Genomic DNA, 22,840 nt, shown 5'->3' on the forward strand with positions numbered 1-22,840 from the left:
TGTGCAAATACCTGCTATACACTTAAACTTTATGTTGGTTTGTTTACTGTTGAGAGAAATTAGGTTAGTCATCTGGCGACCCCCCTGGAGGTCCCGACCCACAGTTTGAGGACCGCTGAGCTAAGGGACCCCAAACAGGGACCCCTTAGCTGAGAGAGAGATAAGGGGTCCCTGCTTAATCTGTCTCTCAGCTAGGGGTCCCTGCTTCACCTCTCTCAACTAGGGGGTCCCTGCTTCATCTCTCTCAGCTAAAGGGGTCCCTGCTTCACCTCTCTCAACCAGGGGGTCCCTGCTTAATCTCTCTCTCAACTAGGGGGTCCCTGCTTCATCTCTCTCAGCTAAAGGGGTCCCTGCTTCACCTCTCTCAACTAGGGGGTCCGTGCTTCATCTCTCTCTCAACTAGGGGGTCCCTGCTTCATCTCTCTCAGCTAAAGGGGTCCCTGCTTCAATTCTCTCAGATAAGGGGTCCCTGCTTTATCTCCATCTCAGCTAAGGGGTCCCTGCTTCATCTCTCTCTCAGCTAGGGGGGTCCCTGATTCATCTCTCTCTCAGCTAAGGGGTCCCTGCTTCACCTCTCTCAACTAGGGGGTCCCTGCTTCATCTCTCTCAGCTAAAGGGGTCCCTGCTTCACCTCTCTCAACCAGGGGGTCCCTGCTTAATCTCTCTCTCAACTAGGGGGTCCCTGCTTCATCTCTCTCAGCTAAAGGGGTCCCTGCTTCACCTCTCTCAACTAGGGGGTCCGTGCTTCATCTCTCTCTCAACTAGGGGGTCCCTGCTTCATCTCTCTCAGCTAAAGGGGTCCCTGCTTCAATTCTCTCAGATAAGGGGTCCCTGCTTTATCTCCATCTCAGCTAAGGGGTCCCTGCTTCATCTCTCTCTCAGCTAGGGGGGTCCCTGATTCATCTCTCTCTCAGCTAAAGGGGTCCCTGCTTCACCTCTCTCAACTAGGGGGTCCGTGCTTCATCTCTCTCTCAACTAGGGGGTCCCTGCTTCATCTCTCTCAGCTAAAGGGGTCCCTGCTTCAATTCTCTCAGATAAGGGGTCCCTGCTTTATCTCCATCTCAGCTAAGGGGTCCCTGCTTCATCTCTCTCTCAGCTAGGGGGGTCCCTGATTCATCTCTCTCTCAGCTAAGGGGTCCCTGCTTCACCTCTCTCAACTAGGGGGTCCCTGCTTCATCTCTCTCAGCTAAAGGGGTCCCTGCTTCACCTCTCTCAACCAGGGGGTCCCTGCTTAATCTCTCTCTCTCAGCTAAAGGGGTCCCTGCTTCACCTCTCTCAACTAGGGGGTCCGTGCTTCATCTCTCTCTCAACTAGGGGGTCCCTGCTTCATCTCTCTCAGCTAAAGGGGTCCCTGCTTCAATTCTCTCAGATAAGGGGTCCCTGCTTTATCTCCATCTCAGCTAAGGGGTCCCTGCTTCATCTCTCTCTCAGCTAGGGGGGTCCCTGATTCATCTCTCTCTCAGCTAAGGGGTCCCTGCTTCACCTCTCTCAACTAGGGGGTCCCTGCTTCATCTCTCTCAGCTAAAGGGGTCCCTGCTTCACCTCTCTCAACCAGGGGGTCCCTGCTTAATCTCTCTCTCAACTAGGGGGTCCCTGCTTCATCTCTCTCAGCTAAAGGGGTCCCTGCTTCACCTCTCTCAACTAGGGGGTCCGTGCTTCATCTCTCTCTCAACTAGGGGGTCCCTGCTTCATCTCTCTCAGCTAAAGGGGTCCCTGCTTCAATTCTCTCAGATAAGGGGTCCCTGCTTTATCTCCATCTCAGCTAAGGGGTCCCTGCTTCATCTCTCTCTCAGCTAGGGGGGTCCCTGATTCATCTCTCTCTCAGCTAAGGGGTCCCTGCTTCATCTCTCTCAGCTAGGGGGGTCCCTGCTTCATCTGTCTCAGACAAGGGGTCCTCATCTCTCTCTCAGCTAAGGGGTCCCTGCTTCATCTCTCTCAGCTAAGGGGTCCCTGGGGACTGGGGGTCCGATGTTTTGTTGTGTTAGCCTAGCTTAGCTAATGTCGCAAATACAGAACTCTACACCAATACAATACAACAACAAAAGCTCCGCTGCGAGGCTCTATGTTTTAAACGCAGATGTAAAGATATTGATATTGTATCTTACCTGTATGGACTCGCTATGTCTATGTGCAGATATTGTTCATAAATCCATCCATGACGCTGCAGCTATATCTGAACGAAACAAAACAAGAAAAAAAAAGAAAAAGAATCCATAACGTCAAGAGCGGAAACGGAAACAAACTACTTCTTTTCTTGATGGGGACCTTAATAATGGGGTGAGGAGGCGGATGCAGTATTCACTACTGACACCGGATCACCTTCTTGCTTGGGTTAATATTTTAGGAAAATAAAAGCTTGAAAATATCAAAATAAAACCTGATGAGCTTTTATTTTCAACAACGTCAGGGCGAAACGTTAAATAGGTGAATTGACCGCACATATGACGTTCAAATAAATAAATACTATCCTAAAATCTCTTAGCAGTAAATCACATGCCACAAAAAGACGTTGAGAGTGTTTAATAAGTCCAAGAGAATACAGCGTTAAAAAAAACATGGCGGTTCGGCTGTTTATATTGTTTCCTTGGAAACCCTCGGCGGAGGGGAATCTGTGCTCCGCCTCCACTACTACCACGTTCAGATTTCAAATATAGAGTTATTTCCCCGGGGCTACAGATGTTACAATTATATACGGCCCAACCTCGGCACGAGTGCATTCTGTATTGTTTAGTAAAAAAGCATTTTAATCAGATCAGTGATAGGAGTTATAAGGTGCAATACACCCCAACGGCCGATGGGGTCGCGTTGTTAAAAGCCACCGATCGGATCAAAAATGATTATTATTAAACAACACGGAACATTATGCGTACATGTGAGGGGCCGTCCATAATTGTAACATCCTTGGCTATTGAGCAAACGCCGTATCTTTGAAATCTGAATGTTTATGTTGACGTAAGGACTAAAAAGGGAGAAAGTACCAACGCTATTTTGAAGATAATTATAATAAGACTGTCAGTCTTGTATCAGTGAACAATATAATGCAGAAACTTTCGTAAAATATTGCATATAACACTGAGAATAAAGGTTATGGGAGCAGTGTTGAAAAAAACGAAACAAAAAAAAAACAGCAGTCACGTGACTGACATATCGGCCGATGTGATTACATTATCAACAGACAGAATGTCTGATTAAAACATAGTGCCTGAACGAGAGTATGGGCATTTTCCATGGGACGTGAACAAAATCAACCGAGACTATGTCTGATAACAGCATAATGAGTTCCTCAGTATGGGCAATATGGCCATAATGGACGCATTCTATGCAGTTAATAAAGGCTGATAATGGACATTCTATGTTCTGATAACGTTCGAAGCGGGTGACTCGGTGCCGCGATGTGAGCTTGTATATCTGCTATTTTTCAATAGTTAAATCACAGGGGCCCCACAGTGAATCATTGTACCCGGGGCCCAGAATTTGGTGTGACACCCCTGTTCACGGGGGAGTCAATAGAACTTGCACAGGCATGTGCAGCAGTGTTTAAATGTGACAAGAACAGAGTGGAACCTCTCCTAGAAAGATATGCACAGCCACTGAAAATCCATCCTGTCCTGCTTGGAGCAGAGATGGATCTGGTGAAAGCCTCGGCTGCTTCGTTAAGCACAACAGTTTCACTTGACCTTGACCATCTTAAAAAGACAGTTAAAAAGGACAGCTATCCCAATCTGTTCAAGATGCTACAGTTGGCACTGACTCTGCCAATTGGATCTGCTACCACAGAGAGGAGTTTCTCTGCCATGAGGAGGATTCCATGTTGACTGCGCTCAACAACACTTGCCATTCTGAACATCGAGGATGACTTAACAGCAAAGTTGTCGCCCTGAGAAGATTGTGGATGTATATGCAGGACGCAAGAACAGGCGTTTAATTCTACACTAGGTGAGACAATGATTCAATATGACTTACAGCCGGCTGTATACTGTTTACTGTACTGTACTGTACTGTACTGTGTGTGTGTGTGTGTGTGTGTGTGTGTGTGTGTGTGTGTGTGTGTGTGTGTGTGTGTGTGTGTGTGGGCGTGTGCGTGCGTGCGTGCACGGCTGCGCTCTGTGCATAATTTGGTTCACTCAGTTAGTACTGATATATATAGGCTGTGCTTCAGACAGTTGTGTGCTCATGTTAATAATACTGTATGTGTATGTAGGCTGTGTGCCTGCCAGATATTGGTCTATAACTGTGTTGGATCGCTGTATTATTGTATATGGAATAATGGTGGCAGAGTCTGGCACAGTAAATTGGATTTGTTTTATTTGTTACAGTAAACATCATGGTCTGGATGAGCAGCCATATGTTGTTGTGAGATCTTTCTTTTCTATGCCTTGTGTTGTGTTCGCCAATATCATATGAATACTATGATTAAGACGTGCAGTCATCGTTGGGCTGAGAGCTGTGGTGTGCTTCCAAATAATGTTGTGCTCAGGGGTTGACAATTGACATGTTGCTCAAGACTGCCCCCACTAGGGCAAATGGCAAAGTCCGCCTATGGGACCCCCAGGAACTCCATCAAGGACCCCTGGGGGTCCCCGGACCCCTCTTTAAGAACCACTGTCCTTCACACCAGCGGTGGAAAAAGTATGTTTGTAAAGTAAATTGTAAATCTTCGTCCCCCCGACTTTTGGCACCTCTGCGCGGTCCAAGTGAACACATTTCAGAGCAGCATGCATGTGACATTATTGCTATTATGAATCTTTTTAAACAAAATGCCTTAAATCATGACAGGCCGCAGATGACATGGCACCCTTTTCACATTGGCCTATTAGCGCCACCAGGAGGCCACAATAACCTACCTGACCTGGCGGAGACCTGTGCTCGGAAGAGCAGTGCTTCTAGTTAATGGATCTTTTCTTTATTGCGACCGTAGGTCGCATTTACTACAGAAACCTCCACCGGCTGTCTGTCTGTCTGTCTCTCCGTCCGTCACACGTCACACGTCACACTTTTGCCCTGCTCATATCTCCACAACCGTTGCCCCCATCCATGCCAAATTTTGCACACACACTCCTTACCTGCCAAACTATAACCTCCAAGGACCCCCGGAGCTTCAGGGACCCCCAGGTCCCTGGGGGACCCCCAGGTGTAAAAAATGACCAAATGTGCAAAGATGACCAAATGACCACCCCAACGGGGCTGCTCACGGGGAATTCCTTGGGCCCACCCACTCCTGGTGCTCCAGAACGGATGCAAAAGTGGTGGCGCCCCCAGTGGAGGACCCCTTCCACTGCAGCTCACATAAAATGCCGTAACTCGGGCTAGGAGCGTCCGGGAGAGCCGGGCCCGGTACCTATTCGTCCACCAAGGCAACACGGAGACCCCACCCCTCATTTCTCAGATGGCCCTCTTCTAGCGCCACCTTCAGGCCGATTTTTAAAACACATTTTTGGACACTGCTCCTACAGTTTTTGCCCTAAAATCACGCAAATCGCTACACAGTATGTCTACACTCATCCCATCAACATGAATCTGTCCCATATAGCGCCACCTTCAGGCCGATTTTTAAAAACACATTTTTGGACACTGCTCCTACAGATTTTGCCCTAAAATCACGAAAATCACTACAAAGCATGTCTACACTCATGTCATCAACATGGATCAGGAAGATTTTGGAAAAACAAATTTTTGCCCTATGTGATTAGGGAGTCTTACTGGTTCCTTGATCATATCAGTGGTTCTCAAACTCAAGGACCCCATAATTCCTAGTACGGTCATGAAATTCCTAGTACTGGAAAAGGTGAATTGATCAAGTGTCCTGGAGAATGTGGCTATGCATTATTTTTAGTTGATAAAGCATTTTATAAATCACATATAACATAACATGAAAATATGTCATATTAGTTGTTTTTCACAACGGGCTGCATGATTGCAGACTAATGTGACAAAAAAAAACAGATCTACAAGCTCACAAAGTGCTTGCAGATCTGCAAGATTATATGCTTTATGTTTGCTACCTTACCTCTCTCTGGGCATTGCACACAGGAGTAAGAGACTCGTTATTGCGCTGAATGATTGTTATATAATCCTGAAAATTGGGTTAAATATTCTGGAAAGGTTTTGGAAATTCATTGAAAATGTGTGGGAACCCTAGCCTAGTTCCAGATCCTTAATCGCTAGCCACACCCCTTTACAATTTTGTTTTGGCGATTCAGGGGTCTAGAAGAGCTCTCATTGAAGAGGCTTTCCTCGTTCGAAAATCCGTACGGCGAATCAGCGTCGTAAATCAGCGTCTTGTGAGCAGCGTGGGTGGGGTTTTCCCTGAACTCATGTGCGTTTCCAAGTAAACAAGCGCCGCCGCCGGACTGTACCGCTCATCGCATCGCCCGTTGCAGTAGGCTTATATGCGATCGTATCGATCTTGCTATGAAACACCAGTAGCAGGCATGTTATGTTGTGTTTGATTCCTAGTTCGTAGTGCTCCTATTCTGCCTGTTTCATTAGTTAGCAAGCCAAGTAGCACTAGCAAGCAACATGCTAGCCACTAGCCAGCCACATAACAACACTACGTCATCTGCTTTGCTACTGTTGTGATGGTCAGACGGTGAACCAATCGCAGAAGACTGCCTCTTTGGCAACGCCCATCCCAGAAATTGCCTTGGACGAGAGCAAGTTCAGACTGAATAATGGAGTGAAACGAAATGTCAATTCAGGCTGAGTGTCAGGCTAGTGCGGGGGTCAGCAACCCGTGGCTCTAGAGCCGCATGCGGCTCTTTAGTGCCACCCTAGTGGCTCCCTGGAGCTTTTTCAAAAATGTATGAAAATGGAAAAAAGATGGGGGGAAAAATGTTTTTTTTTTGTTTTAACGATTTTTTTATCGTCACTGTCTGGCAGAAACCTTGTATCTCCAAGTTTGAAATTTGTATGTTTTTTTACGCAAAGTAAAGCCCTGCTTCATCATACAAGACTGACGCACAAAAGTAGTGAAAACAGCCAATCTACAAGCACACAACGCCTCGCGGTGCGAGGCGTTGTGTGCTTGTAGATTTGTGTGCTTGTAGCTTGTTTTCACTAGTTTAGTAAAAATTTTAAATGATAAATACAAAACGAAGTTTTGGACATACAAGGTTTCTAACCGACAACGACGATATATAAAGCTTTTATAATTTTTTGCGGCTCCAGACAGATTTGTTCTGGGTTTCTTTGGTCCAATATGGCTCTTTCAACATTTTGGGTTGCCGACCCCTGGGCTAGTGGGAACCTGCACTGGACCCATTGGTACACTCTGAAAATGGTATAATTTAGGGCATTCACCAAATATTCGAATATTCGAATATCAAAGTCACTATTCGACGTTGTTCCCCAAAGTCGAATATTCGCTTATTTTTATTTTTTAATTGTTTTCTCTTGCAAAAAACATATAGTTTATAAAGCTTGGTGAGATAGGGAGTCATAAGAATGAGTTGTCAATGCCCCTGGTGGATGAATTTGTTAATGCTCTATACCAGGGGTTCTCAAACCTTTTTAGGCCGTGACCCCCAAAATAAACATATTTGAACTGGGGACCCCACCCTGACAGGAATCGTAGGTATTACATTTAATGTGACTCAGTTTCCGCAGATAAATATTGTTGCGAGGCGTTGTAAGCATGTAGATCTGCCATTTTCACAATGTTTGTCTCTTGCTTAATTAATATTTGACAGTTTGGCCAGTCCAGTTGGAACATGCTCGGGCGCTGCTCCTCAGAATGGTTTCCCACACCATCAGGTGTGACGGAGTTGAAGCCCAGCGATCAGCGGGGCTGTGGCGGCAACCTCGAGATGATCACCACGGAGGCCATACCAACGTAATGCGTATACTGTAGTTATGGAAAATAAGATATAGTCTGAGGGTTTCGTGCACAAATCGTGCACTTTATGATAGTAGCATAACATTTGGCACACATTGGTTTCCCAAGACAAATCTGCGATGGCCCAATAGCCAAAAATGGGTATCGATACATCTCTAACTACTTTTCCCAAACTCCCAGTTGGAACATGCTCAGGCACTGAGCCTCCGAATGGTTGCCCACACCATCAGGTGTGACAAAGAGCTGTGGCGGCGACATACAATTATACTCCATGCCCGCCAATGGAGGCGTCACCTACAAAAAGATAAAGGTGATCTCTCAGAATAACTTTGTATTGATGGGAAATACGTAATGGTCCGAGGGTTTCGTGCACAAATCGTGCACTTTATGATAGTAGCATAAAATTTGACACACAGAACATGCCATAGACTCTATCATAGACTTTACTATACAGTAAAATAAAAAATAAATACAAATAAAATAAGCTTTAAGTAACAAGTAAGTAGTAGTATAAGTTTAAGTAGTATAAGTAACTTTTACTTCACTCAACTTTTCCTCTATACAGGTCCATACAGGCAGGACAGGCACCTGTGAGGATGGTTCTGGAAGGCCATGGCCACTGGCTACCTGGCTACCTGCCTCTGCCTATCCTGAAGCAGAATTTCCGGACCTTTTGCGCCAGCAGAGAGACCCGCCGCCAGCTCCACCGGTACCCCGCGATAGGTGACTTCATCACCTACATGGAGGACACCTATAGGTGACTTCATCACCTACATGGAGCACACCTTTAGGTGACTTCATCACCTAGATGGAGGACACCTTTAGGTGACTTCATCACCTACATGGAGGACACCTTTAGGTGACTTCATCACCTACATGGAGGACACCTATAGGTGACTTCATCACCTACATGGAGGACACCTATAGGTGACTTCATCACCTACATGGAGGACACCTATAGGTGACTTCATCACCTACATGGAGGACACCTATAGGTGACTTCATCACCTACATGGAGGACACCTATAGGTGACTTCATCACCTACATGGAGGACACCTATGTGGGGGAACATGCCCTGTTCCCACCAGCAGTCTGGTGTGTTCATCACCGTTGTAATGACAAACCGCAGCAACAATGCAGTGGAGGGTAAGAACTTGCATGTATTTACCTACTACTGGCTCATTTGGCTCTTTTGGCTCATTGCATATTTAAAATATTTTCGTTGAAACATGAATCCACAAGGTGGCACGGTCTGGCACCACATTCCTCTGCTGACATTTGAGATCACAATTTTGTATTTACCCTTTTTATAAAACATGTGTGTGTAAATTAAGCTACCTTGACTAATGTTATTCATGCAACACCTTAAAAAAACCAAGCAGGCAACAATGAACTCGCTCCTCCCTAGCGGCGTATATAACCAGGATTTACCAACTGGCTAGGCCTGGCACAATGTGAGCTTGTACATCGCCTATTTTAAAATAGCAAACATTTAAATATTTACAGGGACATAATATTTGTCATGGAAGTGGACTTCCCAAGCAATATGGAGACGTTTTAATTATAGAAATCGCTTAATAATTGTCTAAGGTATGATCAAATCAAACTGTAGTGTCTTAATTTGCTTCCTAGATAGCTGCACATTGCCGCGCCGCACCGAGCCAATTCAGCCAAATGAACGGCTCCCTACTCCGCAAACCGGATCCCATCGTTCACTTCAAAGAGCCGTTCAAAAGATTTGTTCGCGAACGTTGCATCTCTACTACTACTACTACTATTATTATTAATAATATTTTTTCGTTCCAAATCTGTTGTATTTGCTTCAATATCTCTAAGCAACATGTGAATGAAACGTTAATGCGGGCCATGTGCCATGTGTCCTGCATGTATCCTATAGTTGTAATAAATCTATGATGATTTCAGGTTTCCATCACAGATGGAATGCCCGTGTAGGCAGGCGCCACCCCTCCATCTGGGTGTTCATCCCACAAATCAAGGGCGAACAGAGGCTGGTGGAGACGGTGTGCGCCCAGGCTGAGCGCGGGGATCGGCCACCAACCCCCCCAGTGACTGAAGTGGCGCAGGTTGGAGAAGAGGTTCGAGAGTTTATTCATACTAAGGAAAATGTAATAATAAAAGGCTGAGGGCCTGGGGGTCCAAGGAGCAGGTGGAGGCTTGGTCATTAGAGGAGCTCCCACAGGGTAGCAGGGGAGTGTGACCACGTGAAGCTGAAATACAGTGGACTACAGTGCACTTATTGAGCACACCAAAATGTGTTCACCCGTTCATGTATTAATGATCTTAATGAACTAATTATTTTCTCCAACAGGCTTCAGATGCTCCGACGCCAGTAGGCCTACCGCCGAGGGACAAGAACCCTCAACCAGTACTGGAATGCAGTCCGGCACTGCATCCATAACTGTGTCTTGTGTTGTGATAGATAGCCAACTATATAATAATAGACACAGGTACAAGATATAACTTTCAGCTTAACGCGGGAGCTCTTGTTTATTCAACGTCCTCTAGGAGTACCGGGGATCAACTAACTTCCGGTCTAGTGCTTGTCACAATAAAGTGTCTCATAACGTGTATCTCAAACTTCACAATAAGAGCTTATGTTGTGATCAGTATCAAACATTACATGTTGTTTATTTTATTTTATTATTATTTTAATTAAAAAAATGTATTTCTATTCTGTGAGGAAAATATTGTACTTTTATTTCACTACAAGTAGGCCTAAAAATGTTAGTCGGCCTAGGCCTAAACTTTTTTTTTTTTTTTTTTAAATATCCAATTGTGCCAATGTGTACGGGCTGATGTCTATAACTGTACAAGGAACAGTAACGGCCCTTTTCACATTTTAATTACCAGACTTTTTATTATATTTCATTTCTTCATTGCAGTAGGCCTAGTGATACTTTTACTTAAGCAAAACCTTTCCTCTGTGCAAATTGTTCTTAAGGTATAGGGTTAATTTGCGGGCTCGCTGAAGGCGAGCACACGTATGTTATCTTCATTATTTATAGGTCGGTATCTCCTTAAAACTTTGGGGAGATACACGATTCAATGTGCCCTTTTTGTTAGCTTTGCCTTTACTTTCCATCCATGCACCCTGCACATACATTGAAAATGAGGGCTTGCCCTCAACTGTACTTCGATTATAAATAAAGGTGATGATGATGACACACCATATAGCCTAATCCACTCATGCATACTGTACATTAATACACATTTAGATTTGCATTTAATTGTTCAGTTCATGTATAACACTACTTGTCTGCATTGTAGTTTGATTACCATTTTACGTCAGTAACGCTCAAAGAGAGCAGTGCCTGCGATCTTGACAGTTTGTACTTTTATGGACATTATTTTTTGGCGTGAAACGAGACCACTATTGTTTCGGAGGAACAATATTTGTAGTTTCAATATGTGTCCGTCCTTTGAATGGGTTGAACCCACTAATGTTGAGTCCTTTTGTACTGAAGAGATGAATATTGTGTAGCCTATTTCAGCAATATGTATAGGGTGTTGCATCCTCGTGGTTTTATCCGGTTTTGGGTTTTATTTTATGGGGCTGTTAAGTCTGACATCATTTTGTAGGCAGAGGAGAACTTTTGGGGCCATTTACTATTTTTTCTTCTCTTTGTTGTTGAAAGGAAAGTGATAGAATTATACTGTACTTTAGTCGTTATTTTTGTCACTGATCTGTTGAAATAGCGAGGGACAGATATTGATAATAAATCTGCTTGGAGGTCTGACTACGAAATGATGTCACGGCTTAAAAGCCCCATTACAGTTACGTGTGTATTCCCCGCACAATGGTGTAACAAGGAGCTGTGAGTGTGATCAGTAGGCTACTATACTTTTTTGTCATGTCCACACGTCCAGAAGGACCACTCAGTGTCTGTGAGATTAAGCTCGTGAGTGGACAATGGAAATGTGCGTGCACTAGCCTGGCTGACATGGTAGTCTATATCAGGGGTTTTCAAACTGGCACCCCTGTAAATAACTTTTTCATCCATGGCACCCCTGAGTTACACTGTTAATGTTTAGAATGTTACATCCTATTGGAGAAATATCCGTTTCCATTAGAACTGACTGAAAATAACTTTATACTTGACGTTTAACCACTTGAACCCCAGCATGCTTATTCTGGGGGGAACCGCGTTGTGACCTTGTAGATCTGCTATTGTTGGTGAAGAGAGTTGTCATAAATGAAAAAAGAACTCATCTCAAGTACAGTGCAAATCTGGTCTGTTTTACTAAGCATACAGTATTAACACACGGGTGACTAACCGGTCCTTTAGGCCGATTTTGAGATTTCAAAGTGCAATAACTCTCCCCATGAAGGTCTCAGAAATTTCCCCTTCCATGACTTTTCCTAAATACTCAAGATATATGTTCTCGTTTTTTTTCCCCTTCTGAAACGTTTCCTAATTATGAAATAAAATACAATTATACCACTCTGACGGCTATTATCGGCAGAAAAGACCGTTCTCCCCTTTTTCTCCCCCTCCCAGAAGAAGCAGAAGAGACTTCACACCTCCAGCCCACCCGGAGTGCGCCTTTGTTGCTTCTAATAGATCATTTACATTTCACTGTCAGCAAAGATAACATGACTAAATGTTGACTAATGTTTTATTTTATAACCCTCTAACCCTATACCTGAAAATAATCATGATAATATCAATGTATCAATTGTATTGTTATCGCGCGTTATCGCCGTACGGGTCCATTTGGTTTCATTCTAGAGCCAAACGTTTGGCGAGGCTGTTGGAGTTGAACAGCGCGATGGATAGCCTATAAATAAGTGTCAAAGTGAACTTTTATATTACTCCAAAGGTTCAGAGATTGTTGACAAAATGTTACATAATGTCCATCATATTGAAGCGGTTTGTTTCTCAACTCAAGTGAAAAAATGCACGCAGCACAAACCAGGCGTCGTCAGCGCAACAAGACTACAGAGAAAGTGAATAAAAGCCATTTCTACCTTTAAAGTTTTCGGGTTCCTAGAAGAGTATGAACTTGTGTCTAAAATATCCAACGTACTGTATGTTCGTATATGCCTGCCTTGTATGATTGATTTAGGCTATTTTATTAGCAGTTTGGGACGAGAAGGAGTGGGCACCCGACCCCCAGCTGTAGCCTATCATTATCACGCATAATTTATCTCCGTCCCGCGATGATGTAACGTTATACACTCTCTCTCTTCTCTCTCTCTCTCTCTCTCTCTCTCTCTCTCTCTCTTTCAAAAAAGGTGAACTGTAAAAACTATTGTGTAGCGACATTATTATTATTATTACCATATTCAAATAGATGTTTCAATCGATTGATGTCATGGGATTACATTCTTTAGAGAAAGCCTGCATTCTTTACTGGCGTAATTCTTTTACTTCGCTTCGTATGGCGTTGTGAGCTTGTAGAAGATTGGCTATTTGTGTAACAAAATACCCTATATTGTCAATGAACAAAACTAAGCCAAATGGAACCATACAGGTCCATTTGGTTTCATTTTACGCTCTCTCTTTCTCCCACATGAAAGGAACCTGCCTCTCTCTCCACGTCTTTTTTTTTAATACTTTTTTATACCACGTCCACGATCGAACCATGCATGCGTTCGTTCCTATATACAGCGCAAGGCATATCTCTCTCTCTCTCTCATGCATGCATGCGTGCGTGATGTCGGGACATCACATAACCTTGCCTTTCACCGCATAATCAATAGCGCGGTGCGCCCCGCTGTGTTGGCCTTGAATCTCCCAAATCGTAAATAAAACAAACCCATAAAAGATATGTTTCTGGATAAACAAACGTGTCTATAACCACTCAAACTGCATGGCGCACTGTGCGCAAAGACGCTGATCATTGATTTATTCCTGCATGCAAAACCGAACTGTTTTAAAATGACTTTCAAAACTCAACAATCAGCTATAACTTGGCGCGGATGCTGGGCTGCGCTGCGAAGCGATACGAAATTAAACCAGTGACATTAAAAGTAAGATCATGCTACAAACTTAGTGTCATTTTCCCAAGCCTGTTTTTTTCCTGCTAAACCATGAAGTTAACATTGAAAGCGAGAGTAGGCTATTTGAGAGGTCAATTGAAATGCTAATTCAAATTCGGAAGACAATAGAACCCCCACTGGCAGCAGGGGGAGGAAGTGTTGCGCTCCTGGGCCAAAAGGGAGAGAATCTAACGGTCAAAATGAACGATAAATGCAGGCGTAGTGGTAGTTTTTTATTTTCAGTCACCCAAGTGTTAAGTGATATTGATGTAGTGATATTGATGAATTCCAAATCTTATCAAATTATCTCGAGGCACCCCGGGGTGCCCCGTCACCCACTTTGAAAACCCCTGGTCTATATCACACTGGAGTTAACATGGATTCCTTGGGCTAAAAATGGCCTGACAAAACAATGGTTTAGTGATGAGTCATCACTTTTCACAGTTTTGTGGGCATTTTGTGGGAACATTTGTAGCCCAAGGAATGTTTTTCTTTTGCAATGGATTCAGAATAATGACAAACCCCTAGATAGACCCCCTCACATCCTACTTAAAGCAGTTTTTTTTTTCTGTGTATGTTCCTTCTGTATAGAAAGTCGATGGGAGCCCAATTTGATTTGGCCGCTGTGGCGACCACGAAGGTTGCAAACTCGGGCACCCTAGCTAAATCATTAGAGCAAGAGCTGGGCTTCATCTGTGCAAAATTTGGCACTTTTAGACTGATTTGCATGAAATTTGCATTTTCTCCCCTTAAGGCTCCGCACTAACAGCATTGTCCATGCTCTTTTAACTATCTTGTGTGCCTATTTATGGTATTTAGAATTTAAACATGTTAAATGTTAAATAAAGAAAACAGCCAACCACAAGCTCCCAAGCTGACACATTGTTTACAAAACCTAAAAACTAGTAAGACACCTGAGGGTGGAATGCGACCTCAGGGTGACATGCGACCTCGCCCTAAAGGGCGAGGTCGCGCCAATTCTTGACTATCTGGCCAACCACAGCGTTTCTCTGACGATTGTTGTTATCATTCTGGGGGGAGTTTGTTCATGTTTTTGTGAGGGTATCAACCCTAGGAGACACGGGGAGAACATGCAAACTCCACACAGAAAGGCCCTATCGCCAACCCCACCTAGGGTGTGAGCGATAGGGCCTAAACATGGAGATGTGGAGAACACTATATATGAAGATAGTCCAGTCCATCATGTCATATGGGACTACCGTCATAGACAGTAGCCATTGTTAGGCCGGAGTCAATGGCTGTCTGTCTGACTGTCTGTACAGGAAGTGATGTCACATGACATACTTTTTATGCCCATATATGAGTCATTCTGTACCACATCTCCATGTTTAGGCCAAACAGGTTTGCTCCATTTCTCCATGTATAGGTCCAAATGACCTCGCCCTAAAGGGCGAGGTCGTGCCAATTCTTGACCATCTGGCCAACCACAGCGTTTCTCTGACGATTCTAGTTGTTGCCATTCTGGGGGGAGTTTGTTCATGTTTTTGTGAGGGTATCAACCCTAGGAGACACGGGGAGAACATGCAAACTCCACACAGAAAGGCCCTATCGCTCACACCCTAGGTTGGGTTGGCGATAGGGCCTTTCTGTGTGGAGTTTGCCTAAACATGGAGATGTGGTACAGAAGGACTCATATATGGGCATAAAAAGTATGTCATGTGACATCACTTCCTGTACAGACAGTCAGACAGACAGCCATTGACTCCGACCTAACAATGGCTACTGTCTATGACGGTAGTTCCATATGACATATTGGACTAGACTATCTCCATATATAGTGTTATCCACACCTCCATGTTAGGACTCATATATAGGGCATAAAAAGTATGTCATGTGACATCACTTCCTGTACAGACAGTCAGCCATTGACTCCGGATTAACAATGGCTACTGTCTATGACGGTAGTCCCATATGACATATTGGACTAGACTACCGTAAATCACCAATTAGTAGCCCGGGCGTTTATTTCGCAAAATGGGGTCGGACCCCGGGCGCTTAAAAGGGACCAGGCGGCTATTGGTAACAGGCTGTTATTTATATTGGCACTGGCCAGCACTGGGCCATTATTTGGTTATTTTTTCTTTCTCAAACTATATAATAGGGGTAATAATCAAAATGTTGTAATAAATGTTATATAATTATTATTATTATTATTATTATTGTAATACGGTAATTGTTATGAACACCCAGAACATAGCACATTGCGATCTATTAGACCAAACCTCATTTAAAAAATATCAAGAGTGTATGAAAGCCTTTTAAAAATATATAGGTCTACTATATTTATACTAAGGGAATCTTTCTCCAAAATAATCAATTACCGCATGCCAGCAAAGACGCATCTAGTTAACGACCCAATTAGCGCAGAAGTCCTGCAGCTGCGGTGCTCAGACTGGACTCGCTGACGTGACCACTGAACAGCTCTGACATTAAAATATTATGGTATTGCATTATTATTAAGCCTTCTGCATTCCCCTTGAACCTCAAAATAATGGATTACTTCTTCAAAATGCGGACTGAAGAGGCAGCAGCAACAGTAGGTAATGATTTATTCTGATCCAGCTGGTCTTTATTGCCACTGGCCGGTCTTTCTCCATCACAATGTTTTGCCATTAAAGTAGGCCTACTCACGCAAACTTTGCATTGTAGCAACGTTTTAGACAGTAATGAATGATGGTCAGTGCGCACTGCTCAGAGAGCAGCTCCTTTTCTTTTTTTCCTCTCTCTTTTTTTTGGTGTCCTTTGGCAATCTGTTCCCCGACGCACAGACAGTGCGTCCTCCTGTGCGTCATGGTAGCGCACCGCACTGTGTTGGGGACCATATACATTTGGCTTAGAAGTGTCTGTCCACAGGGCTGTGAACTTGTAGATTTGCTGTTTTCGGCGCACTACCGTCATGCAACATATGACCCGTAGCAACGCACAGCGAGTGCGGTGCGTTGCAACGTGCTGTCAGTCACAGCACTGCTGTGAGCTTGTAGATTTGCTGTTTTCAGCGCACCACTGCCATGCAACATAAATGACCAGTTAAGTTAAATAAATAGCAAATAATACCAAACAACCAAACAAATAATAGCCCGGGCTCTTACATAAAACCTAATAAGGATAATATTAATTGCAAATAACGGCCCAGGCGCTTATACAAACCATGCGCTTATTTGAAACAGGCGTTTATTGCGCAAAATGGGGTCAGACCCAGGGCGGATATATGGGACCCGGCGGCAGTTTGCCACCGGGCGATTAATTGGGGATTTACGGTATCTCCATATATAGTGTTATCCACATCTCCATGTTTAGACAGCCAATGACTCCGGCCTAACAATGGCTACTTTCTATGACGGTAGTCCCATATGACATGATGGACTGGACTATCTCCATATATAGTGTTATCCACATTTCGTGTAGCCGCCCTGTACAGGAAGTGATGTCACAACTCGCTGACATCACACTGACATCACAGAGGATACGGACGGTCACGAGGATACGGAAGGAAGGAAGGACACTCAAGTGACACGGTTCTTCAGAGTATGCAACCTTCGGTCGCAATAAATAAAAACTATTCCACCTTTGGGTCGAGACTTTTTGGACAACATCAAATCTACTGTACAAGCTCACAACACATCGCAACATGTTGTGAGCTTTTAGATAGTCACTAATATTAGTCAACTTAATACCATTATTACCAGTACTGTTCTTATGTACAGTTTTTGTTCTTTAAATTTCATTTTACCTTTGTGTAACACTGTCAGATCCTATTATTCAGTGCTTGTTAGACAAGTTTTTGATGCTTGTTTGTGTTTCAACTTTGATGTCTTCCCTCCAGTTGATATGTATGCACACAAGGTGTTCTTTATGTTGTACAGGCATGTATTAGCACCATGCCATCCAATGCATCAAACGCCATGAGAACTCATTGGCCACATCAACTCTGGGGAAATACATCTTGAAATCTTCTGTAACCTCAACTCTTCCTTGATCTTCATTTGACTCTTAATCATCATATATCTCTCTTGACTCTCAAAACAGCAATAAAAAAGATCAGCAGAGAGAGCACTGCTGATGTTTTATTGCTGTTTTGAGAGTGTGTGTGTGGCCTCAGGCTGGCTACAGACCTGCAGGCACAACGTCTAGTGAGAGTTGTGTGGGGGGAGCGGGGGGCAGAGACAGCACAATGCATTCCGGATGGAAGTCACATGGTTTGAAGTCTAGTGAGAGTCCTGTGGTTGCTTAAGCACAAGCACACAAGCACACAACACGCACAGGGACTGTTGTAGGCAAGCAGTAGAGGGCAGACTGCACTTGATGAGACAGAAGGGCAGGGTTCAACTGCCAACCAATAGGGCAGAAAGGCCATGATGCAATCCCACACAGCTGTGTTCACTTGTAGTTTGTAATCCACAGCAGCAGAGCCTGTCTGCACTGCAGTGATATGAAACCTCCATTTCAGAACGAAAAATATTATAAATACATTAAAGTTAAGTGTGTTTCACAGTAAAACATTTGAAAATAACAATGAATATCACAAATATTTCTTTGCATGTCATACATAGTGACAGTGATGCCTACACATATGCAATTGATTAATAATAAAATGATTCATAATAAAACTACATGGCCAAATACCATATCTGGTTCCTCCTCAAGCGGAACCGCCCACGTCCGCAAAGCATTGTGGGAAATGTATTATTTTTTGGAAGAGACTTTGACTGAACACAGAACTTTGATGAACACAGTGCGTTCCAGTGTGAGTGCAGCCTCAGAGTGCTCTGTTCAGAACTGTGAACTGCCTCTACCTCAGCTCTAATTAACAGAGATCCTTAAACCACCCTTGCTCATCAACAGATCTGAATCAGCTGTCACGAAGTCAGTGTGACCTGGGTGGTAAAACCTCAGTACACAGGAGGAAAACAAAGACACATAGAAACATGAAATGGACCAAAACAAGAACATTATGAACGTATTCAACGTTATTAAAACAAAAGAAAATATATATCCACAAGTTTCCAAGATCCCATCGTGCATTGCGCAGAAATAGAGGGTATGCGCGTGACATCACTGTTGCTGGAAGTTATGTGGGAACACGCCTACTGAGTGGCAAAACACTAATTTCATACATCCAAACAGAAAAGTCCTATCTGAATTGTATTAAACAAAGTTAACTCACCAACATTGTGGCTGTACTGAAAGCTTGAATTATCCTATTTCTATCTGCAAAGTTTTTGTTTCATAAAAATCCACCATAAGCATGTTATGAGCTACTTTCTGTCAAGACCTTCTGTGCAGGTTTTTATTTTTCCAAGTGTCAGAGTTTGGAAGCACTCGTTTTCTACAACACAACATCCTGCTGCCTCCTGCATTATGTGCAAATTAGAAACAGGTGGTATGCAGGGCCATTGAGTGATTTGCAACTAGCACTTCCAAAACTCCAATGCTCCAGGCTGCTCAATGTTTTGCCACTCAGTCTAGATTAGGGGGGCGGGTCCCAGTGGACATGCATACCCTCTATTGGACGGAGCTTGCTGCACCGCAGCCGAGTGTGATCTACAAGCTCACAACGGCTGCATCTGCGACGCGACGTGAGCTTGTATGTCTGCTGTTAAAGTGTGGTGCAGTGTGGTGCAAAACATTCTCCAGTAAATTCCTGCAGAAAGAGGTGGATAGGAATAAGGAGTAAGAGTACAGACACTCTACACAACAAGTAAAAGTAGCTCAGTCAAATGTTACTTGAGTAAGAGTAAAATTGATTTTAAATGTAAGTATTCAAGAGTTCATGTTTTTAACCCATTCAGGCCTAAGAGTAAGAGCACATGTATTAATGGATGAATTATTGTATTTTTTTCACAATTAATTTATGGACCTTGAACTAGGGCATTAATGAACTGTGATTTTTGCAAGTCGACTCGACTCAGTAAAAAGTTGAGTTGAAGTCTGACGACATCACATCACACAGGACCCCCCAATTATTTTGGGGGGGTCCCCAGATGATTAACTTAATGTGAAACATTGTTTTCTCACTCAGCCGTAAACAAACCAACATAAAGTTTAAGTGTATAGAGGGTATCTTCACATTTCTAAAGTGACAATTTAAGGACTTTTTAATACCTCTAAAATGACAGATTAAACATTGTCAAAATTGTCAAATATATAGAGCCAGAAATTGTGAAAATAGCAGATCTATATGCATGTAGATCTGCTATTTTCACAATAGAACGTTTTTTTTTTTAATTCTATCTTTACTTCAATTGTAATCAACTTTGCCATGGCTTATGACATCAGGCAATGTTTCATCCTTTTCAGCAATCTTTATAGTTATTCCACACAAAATATTATTAAAATCAACCCTAATCACCTTGCAGTGCTCGCAGTACAACATCTGCACCACGAACGGGCTGTAGTTGTTGTGGCTACTGACACAGATGTGATCATGATGTGCATATACTACATCACACACATGGATGGCCTACATGAGTTATGGGTAAAGAAGATGGACACTTACCTACCTGCTCATGCAATTGTGGATGCCCTGGCAGTGAAGTATGATGTTGAAGCTTTAGATCTTTCATGCATACTCCTCAGCAGCTACATACTGACTGGATGTGACACAGTGAGCTATCTTTACAGAATAGGAAAAAGGCGTGCCTACAAAACTGCTGTTGAGCACCCAAAAGTCCTTCTGCCTCTGTGCCGATATGGAGACTCTGGGGAAAGTCTGGAAGTTACAGAAGATGTTGTGACGGTGGCTAGACGATACATGGTTTCACTGTATGAGTGGAGTGATTTCAGTGGTAATCTGGATGCACTGCGAGCTCATCTTTTTGGCAACATCAAAGGAGACATACGTTGTCTTCCACCTACTGAAGATGCCTTCCAATTACACCTTTACAGAGCCCTGCATCAGTTGGCTGTATGTAAACGAGCACACGTCTCAGCCAACTTACCCTGTTGCAACCAACTTTGGGAGAGAGCTTGTCAGTGGTAAGCTAGTGGCAACCATGATGCTGAAGGATGCCAAACCTGCAGAATATAAACGCACCAAATAAGAAGAGCAAGTGTACCAGAGGATGCTCATGTGCAAGAGCCGGGGCCAAGTGTGTAATTGCATGTCTCTGCACTGGGGACCCCAACAAATGTTCACGAGTTGAACTCGTACAACAAATGTTCACGAGTTGAACTCATACTTGAGGACAGTGACAGTGAATGAGTTAATCGTTAGTTATTTTCATTTTCGTGATATTAGATTTTATTCAGCTAAATGTTTAATTTCCTGTTTTATCAATTCATATACTGTATAAGATAACAGCTGTTTATGATAAAACAATACTTGAATTTGTTGTGTTACATGTTTGTTTTGTTTTTTGAGGGGGTAAAGGTTTTGTTTTCTGCCAGAAAAAGGCTATATGAATTCGGAGCATAAGGGTTATAAAATCACCACAGTTCCTTTAATTTAGGGTTGATTTTAATAATATTTTGTGTGGAATAACTATAAAGATTGCTGAAAAGGATGAAACATTGCCTGATGTCATAAGCCATGGCAAAGTTGATTACAATTGAAGTAAAGATAAAATTATTGGGAAAAATGCAAGAAACGGGTACATTTTTGTACATAAAATGGCTATAAATCATCTGGAAAGGCTTTGGGAGATTATTTCCTGACTTGGTGTTGTTCACACATGTGTTCTGTGTATCTGGGAATGATTTATTGACATTCTACACAACTTAAAGAGCACTTTAAGAAAGGAAACCTAGTTCATATCACAGGGTCAAAAAATGAAGGCTTTGTTTGTTACACAAAAATGCCTCTAACTTTTTTTCGCAAACTTTCCGGCAGAGCAGGCCTCTCATTCTGTGGACCTTAATGACCAAACTAATAGATAAAACAGAAATAAAAAGTACGGCAGAAAATCACAGGTACCCCTCTTTTCTTTGAGCTTTTGGCCATGTGGGTCCCCGACTACTACCTTGAAACTCTTGTTTCAGAGAATTTTAAGCCACCTGTACTGATGTACATACGTTGAGCAACTATGTTATACAAAGCCTGCAGACACACCTCTAAAAACTGTAATAAAATGAATGGGATCATAAAAAAGGACAGTTGTGTCATTCTCACGTTTTATTAAACACCCCCCGCACACACATCACATCAGGCAAGGCATCGCTATCTCCCCCTCACACAAGGTCCATTCATTGTTCTGCATTTGAGCCACGGACCACCATTATGAGATTTAGCCTCTCAGAGCCAAGATTTGTCTTGTCCACACTAGGGCATAAGGAAAAAGTCGACAAGTCGACTCTGTCGACTTCATTACACAAGTCAACTCCCACCAGAGAAAGTCGAAAGTCGAAGGTATACATAGTTATATATAAAAAAAATCGCACTGTTTCCAGGTATGTCAAATATCATTGTGTGATTAAAATGTGATTAATTGAGATTAATGTATTACAAAGCCTGCCTACTGGAATCAGTTTTAACCCTGTCATCGCAAGCGCAAGTAGTTAGCGCATGCACAAGTAATTTAGTTTTGGGTTGAAACTGATTCCGGTTCGGTAGTTCCGGCCAAAATGTAGTCAGTTTTTACTACAAAATAACGTAGGATATCATCCGGTCTAGACCGGATCAACGGACCTTTTTAGTAAACGAATACCAGGCTTTCCCCAGAAAGCCAGGTGACGCGAGGTTATCTCTTAAAGACACTGATCACTATAAGATAATCACAATTATTTTACATATTCCTCAGAATCCTTTCCCTTCATCTGTATGAATTAATCTGTTGAAAAACAACATTGGTTTTGTTTAAAATTGGTTTTGGTCAAAATTGGTTTCTAAAAGTCCACAAGGTCACAAGCTCACTTGCACTATAAACTATTTGCACTATAAAAGCATATTTAAAGTATTAAAAACGTAATATTGCCCTACGAATGATGTATTAAGATTATTGTTAACGGACATTGTCATTGTCATTAATTTGTGTATTTAAGTCAT

At 43.0% G+C, this 22,840-nt stretch overlaps 1 protein-coding gene across 1 annotated transcript in view; it reads left to right on the forward strand.

The window, feature by feature from the left end:
- Positions 1–7,709: 7,709 nt before the first annotated feature.
- LOC308289845 (protein NLRC3-like) overlaps positions 7,710–22,840 on the forward strand; it is a gene marked incomplete at both ends in the record, with an annotated part of 71,751 nt that continues 56,620 nt past the window's right edge. The window contains 2 exons of the mRNA XM_080731611.1: positions 7,710–7,831; positions 8,400–8,543. Of these exons, the coding sequence (XP_080587737.1) occupies positions 7,710–7,831; positions 8,400–8,543 (266 nt within the window). The remainder of the gene's footprint in view (positions 7,832–8,399; positions 8,544–22,840) is intronic.

The sequence above is a fragment of the Nannobrachium achirus genome (assembly GCF_963921795.1).
Source record: "Nannobrachium achirus genome assembly, chromosome: 1".
NCBI lineage: Eukaryota > Metazoa > Chordata > Actinopteri > Myctophiformes > Myctophidae > Nannobrachium > Nannobrachium achirus.